The 9,658-nt window shown below is 33.2% G+C and overlaps 1 protein-coding gene across 4 annotated transcripts in view; it reads left to right on the top strand.

Moving 5' to 3' along the window:
• LOC113523526 (leucine-rich repeat-containing protein 15) overlaps positions 1-1,822 on the top strand; it is a 40,487-nt gene extending 38,665 nt beyond the window's left edge. For all 4 annotated transcript variants that reach the window (XM_031907586.2, XM_031907588.2, XM_031907590.2 and 1 more), the window contains one exon: positions 638-1,822. In XM_031907586.2, the coding sequence (XP_031763446.1) occupies positions 638-1,702 (1,065 nt within the window). In that variant the 3' untranslated portion in view covers positions 1,703-1,822. The remainder of the gene's footprint in view (positions 1-637) is intronic.
• Positions 1,823-9,658: the final 7,836 nt, after the last annotated feature.

Here is a 9,658-nt window from a genome sequence, read left to right as displayed (position 1 = left end):
GAATGGTTCGATAATAATATAATAACAATATTTTTGGTAGATTCGAGATCTTTAAATTGTAATTATTTTAAATAAAAAGAAAAATTTAACAACTTGTAATTAAGATTTTTTATGTACTCAATGAAAATTTTCTGGGGAATGAGATATAACAGATTCTGTGCAGGCGAAGCCTTCACAAACATGTTCTTTTTATATGTAAAAATGTAATGAAAATGAATAAATGGAATCGAAGCTGTACCTGAACCTATACTGTCAACATTGAGATTGTATATGAATAAGCTGATGAAATTGGTATTTGTACTAGTCAATTATTTGTGAAGCTTAAGTTTGAAGCAATTCAATCAAAATATGAACGTGCGCTCGTATGTCAACAGGGATATTCTGAGGATCAATTTTATTGACGGGCCAAACAGGGGGAAGCGATGGTTAGTCCGTGACGTAGCGAAACTGAGGATTTTTTTCTATTTGTGATTCGAATTTTCTATCAACTGTAATAATAAAATGTTATAAAGGTTTAAAAATATAAATTTAAATTATACAAAATTTGTAACGATTTTTTATTACCGTTTTCATTTGGAATTCCAATCAATATAAGACAGATTAGAGCGCTTTTTCTAAAAAAAATATTATTTTTCAGGTGGTATGCAACAGTGCGACACTGCGCGGTGTGCCTTCAGCGTTGAGTCCTAGTGTCACACAGTTGTCACTCTCACGTGCAGATCTGCGGGTTCTGCGTTCGGACGCGTTTGCACATTTGCGACAATTGCGGCGGCTTGCACTTGACGCTTGCAACCTAACACGTATACGGCCCTTCGCCTTTCGTGGTTTACCGCGCCTACGAGAACTGTACATACAACATACACCTCTCGCCACTGTCGATGCGTTCGCGTTTGCTGCACTACAGAATATCAGCTCCATTATTCTTACCCATAACAGGATAGCGCAAATTGAGGGATATGCATTCGCCGGTACCAATTTTATTAAACAAATTTCTCTGAGGAATAACCCCATAAAACGCATATTGGCCCACGCCTTTTCAGGACTCAAAGATATCGTACAAATAGAACTTCCTTCAGGAATCAGATCCATCGAACCGCTGGCGTTTGCAGGTCTAGAAGGAATCGGTACTTTGGAGTTAGCTTATATGGACCTTCCAGCTGTATTATCTGATACGTTTCGCGGTTTGACTCGTGTCGGACGTCTTGCTTTGCGGGAATCTGACCTGGGAATTGTTAGAGTTGGCGCTTTCGATGGTCTTCAACGTGTTGAGATACTCGAAATGTGTAATAACAAAATAGATGCTGTTGAGGAGTTGTCACTAGTGCAAAACAACAGCGTCACAACTTTCAGATTGACGGGCAACCACATGTTAGAGACACCAGAATCAGTGGTGTTAGAAGTGGAGGACATTGTAATTCGAGGTAATCACTTACCATGTGAGTGCGGACGGGATCCTCTGGCAAATCCATTAGCTCTAACACAGGAATTTGCAGAGGAAAATTATTGCATATCGCCATTAAAAGTGCGTGGGCGTAGTTTGGCAAGTGCAGCGACTGCAGGAGCGGCATGTCGTGGCGAGTCAGGTGGGAATGCGCGCGCTCGCGCAGCCGCCGGCGCTGGCGCAGTCCGCCTCGGAGAGGCGCTGGCAATTCCTCACTTTGCGCTCACAATGACCGCCTTCGCAGTTTTAGCGAGTAGCTAACCGCCCTCGGTGTTCAATTATTATTGTATCCATTTGTAAATATTGTAATATATCTAAACAAGTTGATGCGAAGTTTTACATTGAATGGGTCCGTTCATTGAGTATACGTTGGACCATGAATAAAATTTGCCTTTCAATGAGATGTTTTATTTTCTTGACCATGATAGTAGAAATATATCGTAGTATGAAAATATTTAGATTAATAATTTATAACAAATCAGTACAAAGTCTTATATAATGATAATAGTCATGAAAGCATATATATGACTGTAGCTACACTCTGAGGGGATTGGAGAAGATATTTATCATGATATATCTGAATTTGATGTAGAATCCAAAAATATTATCAGAATCATTCGTTTTTTGATCATAAATTGGTTTATTCTATCTATCATGGCTGTATATAGTTATTATTATATTTTTGTATACAATTTGGAATGGCAAACAAGCTGTCGGCCCAAGTAACGGATCGTGGTAACCATCGCTTGTATGAATAGAATTATGAACACAATAAAATATACTGTGTCGTCTATGGAATCCTTCTTATATTGCCATTTATGAGTACTATGGTGATAAGAAATGTGGTAACTTATTTATATACGACTTAAAAGAAGGAATAAGCAATGTCATGTAATTTTTCAATTAGGTATGCACATATTGCAATTTGTCATTAGTCACTAGTTGTATTCCGCGGCTACACCTTTGTAAATTAGTATATAAAATATTAGGATATTTTATACATAGGTGTGCTAAGTCAGGACATAACCTGCCCGTCTTTGCCTACCAAATGTCATTTCAATTCGTTCAGCAGTGTTTGAGTGAAAAAGTTATAAACCAGCAACCCATCCCTCCCTCATTACAAACTTTCTCATTTATTATATTAATAGAATTGTACTGATCATTTTAAAAGTAACAATAGCAGTAATAAAGTTTGTAAGGTTATTTGAATGTTTGTTATTAGGCATTTAAGCATAATTAAATGTTTGAATAGACTTGAATAAAAAGTATATTGATTCTCGTAAGTGAAATTACGAATTAATATAGCAGTTTTAGGTCATATTACTTAGTTGTGTATCGCATACAAAAATATTCATATATTTTTGTATATTATTATTACTGCTCAATTTGTATTTTATTGTTACCATATAAACTAATGTTTATATGGTAATGTAAACGACTAATGTCGAGCATTACAGTTGTATTATCATTGACATTTGAAAACACAGAATCACAAATCGCAGTTATTTGAAGATTTATGAGGGTATAAAAATAGCGTTTATCTGTATTTCTAGTCAATTAGCAGACGACATCAGATAGCGGTTGAGTAATGTGGTACGCGGCGGGAGGCGAGCGTCGTTCGGCCGAGAGCGCTGACTACAGTTCGGTACCAGATTCCAAAATGCCTTTTATAATTAATCCAATAAATCCAATAGCACATTAAATTAAATTTTATTAACTGGAATATCGTTCGATATATTCAACCAATTATTGTTTTTGTAAAAGAAATTTTATTTTTTAATAATTTAAATTATCAATTACAATTGGAGTGTGCTATGATACCACCGTGTTCGCAACATAATATGGTTTTAGTCAATGAGTTTAGAAAAGTGTAAGTTTGTTATACGCCATTGCTTGTATGGAAATGAAATAAATAAATTTTTTAAGAGCTGATAATACGATGCCAACCGACGATTTTATTTATTTATGTATAATTTTATTGACTACTCTGTCTAAGAGACAGCGTGGTCCCGGCGTAGAATAGGTCAGCCCTTCATTTCCCGTGGGTGTCGTAAGATGCAACTAAGAGAGCCCTCTCTTTCGGTTCGCCTACCAAACGTGGCAACTACGGGCAACCCCCCCCCCCCATGGTGGAGGCTTACATTCTGCAGTAATCAGTTATAGAGTAATATGTTGAAGGTAATGAGTAATTTTATTAAGATATTAAATAAATAATTTTGTTCCGCAAAAAGTAATGACCATTTATGAAAACAAAAAACTACTGAAAAATAACGGAATATTTGTTAAAAACATTAGATTTAAAATATTTAAATTAAGAATATGAAGTTTTACAAGATTACTGTAGATAGACGTTAGTTAAATAGAGATTACAGTATGCGGTTCTTCAAAAAGGGTATATTAAATTTTCTTTAGGGTCGGCAACGCGCACGTGACACCTCTAGTGTTGCAGGGGTCCCTATGTTGCAATGATTATTTACCATCAGACGGGCTGTATGCTTGTTTGTTACCTTTGTAATATAAAAAAAGATACATCTACAATTTTTTTTCATTCGCAACGAGTCGACTTTTGCTCCGTAAATTAAAAATGGTAACATCTGTTGGTACAAAGTTCATGTGACTATCACAAGAGTAATTCCTATTGATTACGAAAATAATTTTTCATTATTTCTCTATTTATCTATGTAGTAACTCGAAAAGATATTTCGTGATTTTTTTATTAATTAGAAGACAAAATAATCTAAAATATGTGCAAATATATCTAAAATGTAAATTTACTTATATATTACTAAAAGGAAAGTAAAACATGAGTATTTCTTTAGATTTCAAATGTATGGACTTTTACCGATGCGACTTTAGCTGCGTTCATATTTTAAGGTGGCTATGGTAGTATCTAGCTACCATATGTGTAGCACATAAAACTAAAATATCAGTTACGTGAATTACTTTTTATCCATTTATGTACTACCTATCTCGACCGTAAATTCTAATATTTAAGCTACAGAATATTTAATTGCACATAAAGTTTATTTTGATAGTTAACTATTGTAATGAATGTGATTTAAGCATGTATATTTGATATAAAAGAATATATATTTCGTATTCATTGCTATTTGTTACTGATTAGCTATTGTTTTGTTATTATTGACAGCAAGTCAGACAAGAGAGCATAATCAATATTTCGCCTCAAATATATGTAATAACAGTACTCGTAGCAATATCACAAAAATTTGTATATCGTACCAGAATATTCACAAATGGGGAAAGTATTATATTCATTTAAAGTTTTCAAAATAGTATCATCTGTATGTTTTATATACTTATTTTTATTTTTATTTTATTGATTAATAAAATATGATACAAAAGGCGGAGTAAATGCATACAGGCAATCTTTTCCAGTCAACATTTAAGATGTGCATAGATACTCGATGGCGGATTAAATAATAAAATTATTTATATTTTAGTTTAATATGGTAAATGTAATACTTATGTCTTTATTTATATACTAATTAGTCCAGTCACATGTGCTTTAGTGCAACAAAACAATGATTTAAATTATCATACATACTGCAAGCTGGTATGGAAATATGAAACCGATTATTTAATTGAAAATTACCAAGTTTTGAAAGCTCCGTGATTCATTATGCACGCTTGTGGGAGTTAGGTGAAAGATAATTAAAGTAGAATAAATTTTTGGGGGATCGCTCATTGGCATTCAGGTACATGTGATGTTCAGTTGGCGGTGCGTGCCACATGTGGCTGATCGCTATTCACACATGGTGGAACAGCGCGTCACGGCTCATTAGTGAGCTATCGATCGGCGCACTCACTACACTCACAGTACGAGCATGGACAACTTACGACCCTCGTCCCGGGACTACACCGCTCCAATTTGCATCACCAGTTTGACATTTAAATCATAGCCCGCTACGTGACTCCAACAGCGATCGGCACAACATTTACTCTCAACAAAATACACATTGACTGAAAAGCTTTTTGTCACGATTGCACACCAACAATCGGCTTTGTCAATTTTATGGCTTACTTTCAATTATTCAGGCATCGAAATAATTTTCCATTCTATTTCATAGTAATCCTGCCTGTTATATCGATGCCATTGTGAAGAAAATTAGAAAGTATTCTCGTCTATATTTTTAAGCGACTTCCGAAAGAAGGAGGCTTTTAATTCGTTTGAATTCTTTACGCGATTTCTTTGCCAATTTGGACATTTATTTTTTCAATCGATAAAGTTTACTCCCATATTATTTTTGTGACAATAAAATTCACTGAAAAACTTTTTGTTGAAAAGAAAAATCTATTTGTTTGTGCAATTTTGTACTGTAAATTAAAATATTTTCAATCTAATACGTAATTGTTCATCGGTGTATACGTGTGTCTTTCGGCAGAAATTACTTTTTTATTGGTTGAAATTTCTATGTACACATTTCATAAATTTTACGCGGTTACTGTTTTTAAATAATTTGATTCGACATTTGAGTAGCATTAAAACCTGTGATAAAAGAGAAGAGAATTCTGTTTATTTGTGTGTCATTGGCGCTGATTGAAAGATCTACGCTTGTTACGTTATATAGGAACGATTTAAGTCTTTGCAGCGCGGCACAACGTTTTCACAAGTCGTCTTAATGATCTGTGGGTTCACCTGCAGCTGACGGCTGCGAAACGTAAAAATGATAACGGAATAAAAGAAAATATTATTAGAATGGCTATTTCTTTAAGTACTTAAAATACTTGCCTTAGTTGAAATTTTGTGTCAAAATAAATTAAACAAAATACAAACAATATTGATAGTCTGTGTGAACGAGGTTTTAATGACAGACGTGAATTTTTTGTTTATCAAAATACGAGTAGGTATATTCTGTTAGGAAAGTGCTCATTAATCTAGTGGCGGTTGTTTGGTAAAACTGAATGATAATGGAATTTTATTATCATTATTCGTAACTGTTCAAGACTAAGATAATAAGAACAATTTGTGAAAAACTTCTTCAAAATAGAATAGAAATAATCTTTATTTAAATTGATTTATTCATTTTCCTTTTAAATAGTCACTTTTTTGTTTTATTATAATAAGTATATACGATTGTCCTATTACCAGCAAAATAAATTGTTTTTTTTTCTTTTTATTATTATTTTTTATTTAATATTATTACTTTAATATTATACTGGTAATGAAGATTATTTATTTATCTATTGTATAGTAAAGATGTCTTGGCAGGTTGTAGACAAATACTAAAAAAAAAAAGTCAAATTGCAAAATATGGAAGCATTAGATATAATCTTCTGGAATGGCGACACTTAAAGGTTGCCAGAAGCGTCATTCTGTATTGTTCGTTACTGTTCATATCTATAAGTGGCACTACCTTCATTTCCCAATACAATAAATGTTCTTCATCAATGTATTGTTGTATGTATTTATCTAGGCACGTAAGTCGTACGTTGATCTATATAAATTAGACGGTTAATTTTCCTGTCCAGACAAAAGTTCTTCGTATGTGCGAAGGTCTATTTTATTGTTTTCGTAAAAATGCACCATAAACATTGTGTCGGTTTGATTATGTAAGCAACAATGATACGTGATGGCATCTAATAAAAGAGATTGACGGCATAAAGTAGAGTTTGTTCATCGAAAACCATTTGGATATGTGACAATAAAGGTTTCCGCATTGGAAGTTCCTCTTTGTGTTCAAAAGTGTCATGTAATCGAGATATTGACCGTATACTTCTAGATAATTGATAGTAAATTGTCTCGCAAATATAGTCATTATTTACTGATTGTTTCACGCAGTTACGCTTGTTCCTGTGAGAATTTCCTGAAATTCATTTTTAATACTAGGTTCCGTAATTTCGTTATTATAAGGAAATTCTATGCAAAATTTCATGTTTCCATAGTTTCTGTTGTAGCTGCATGTTGATTAGTCAAACAGTTTCTCCTTTTTCAACTTGTGGTTCTTTAGATAAATGTTCAGTTTCATTAGTAGTTTCACTTCAAAGGATTAATTATTTGATTTGTTGATATATATATATATATATATATATATATATATATACAAAAACTATTATTATTCGATACATCTTCCTACCTATATAACGATATTGTATACTGTATCTGGATTTTCCCACGTAAATTAGTGTTAAGTTAGGATATAACCTACCTATACAACAAATTTCATTAAAATTCGTTCGGTCGTTTTAGTGTGATTGAGTAACAATAATATAAAAAAAAATTACAAACTATCACATCTATAATATTAGTTGGATTTTATAACTATTCCACAAATTCTATGGATGTTATTATATGATAGGTAAGTACAGAACGTATCTATCTTTGTGACATCATCGCAACCATAACTTATTTTCGTTACGTCAAGTAATCAAGATGAGAGACGAGGGTCGAGTAAGTTATAGCAACTAATGGTAATAAGGTCAGCAAAAAGTGAAGTCCACAGATATGTATTCAAATAGATGGCGCAACTTTATCTACTTTGCGTGCTAAAGTTTCCCCTATAAGTAAGCCAAACAGAGTATTGAATTCCGGCTGAATTTCGGTTTGGAGTACCCAGCTAAAATGGTGAAATACGTAAAATGATTAAAAAAGAATTGCAGGTATATTTAAAAGGACTTGATGCTGAATAGGGTTTGTTATTAAGAAATAGCTACATCACAGTAATTAGAAAAACGAACTCAATTTTCATATAGATTGAGTTACCTGCGTCATCTATGTCCATCTACGTCTGTGGTGATATTAATAGGAATTTATGATAAATTATCCAACCGTGAATTGATATTTTTTAACCTACATGTAGAGCGTTAAATAACTTAAGTTTTACATTTAGCACCTTCAGGAAAGAGCGACGCTTTTATGCTACGATAAAACCCTATTTTATCGTTCTTTTTTGTCATCATTGGCGATTTGATCCTCTATTTACTACCTACGTGATAGGAAATCTAACAATATAAAGAAACATTGAATTGCAGCGATAAAATTTTCTTTGTACCTATCTGTCTTGTCCCATCTATACTGTAAGTAGTATAAATAAAATATGAAATAGTTGTGTTTGTTTCTTATTGATAAGTCGATGGGAGGATTGTATTTTTGATCATTAGAAGGATACATAATATATTGAAAGTATGGCATAGTTATGAATTAAAGAAACCATTATTGTATATTATATATGTATACCATTAATGGTATAGTGTTCTGCTTTTATATTATTACTATTTTATATTATCTATTGAAAATATTAATTATATTGGCACATACTGATTGATAGGGATAAAATAGAAGCAAATCGTTTGCTATTTTTTATTTTAAGTTGAAAACTACGAATTTGAACCATCGAGTTGGATATAGTTTAGTATTTCTCAATATTCATATTTATATTGCATATATTTATAACTTGCAAGTAACAATTCATTGGAAATGTATTTTAAAATATTATATTGAGAGGAGAGTAAAAGCGGGAAACAGTGTTAACGGTGCATTGCTCTCGATTATGTCAAGTAAAAATGTATCGAGCAAAGCTCGCCTTGCTATAATTCAAGGAGTACTGACACCAACACTCATGTATGGAAGCGAATCGTGGGTATGGCAGAAGAAGCATGAAAGTAAGATAAATGCTGTACAGATGAGAGCTTTGAGAAATATGTGTGGTATTACTTTAAAAGATAGAGTAAGAAACAGTGTGATTAGAGAGAAGTGTGGACTGAAAGTCGATGTAGTGACCAAAATCGAAAAAGGAATGTTGCGTTGGTTTGGTCATTTGGAGAGGATGGATGAAAGAAGAATTACGAAAGAGATTTATCGAGCAAGAATGAATGGAGATGTCGGTAGGGGCCGCCCTAGACGGACGTATGTCGACCAAATAGGCGACGTGCTGAAGAAGGGCCAAATTAAAAGTACCCGTAACCGACGAGCGTGTATGACAAGATTGATGAATGTGGAAGAAGCGAAAGAGGTTTGTTTGAATCGTAGCATTTGGCGTTCCATTGTTTCTGCCTACCCTAATGGGAGACAGGCGTGACAGATATGTATGTATGTATGTAAAATTATGTTCCAATATTATTATTTCAAATTTTTATAATGAAGTAAGTACCTTTTTGTCCCTTCCGTTAGTCTATAAAAAGTGTTTTAACATTAATTTATCCGCCCTACTTGTCGGCTGCAGGCTTTAGAAATGATGAGCCATTGGACCTGTACGTATC

Source organism: Galleria mellonella, unplaced genomic scaffold (assembly GCF_026898425.1).
Source record: "Galleria mellonella isolate WM207_F2 unplaced genomic scaffold, CSIRO_AGI_GalMel_v1 utg90, whole genome shotgun sequence".
Taxonomy (NCBI): Eukaryota; Metazoa; Arthropoda; class Insecta; order Lepidoptera; family Pyralidae; genus Galleria; species Galleria mellonella.
The sequence above is the reverse complement of the archived record's forward strand: the minus strand, read 5'-3'. Positions and strand labels throughout refer to the sequence as shown.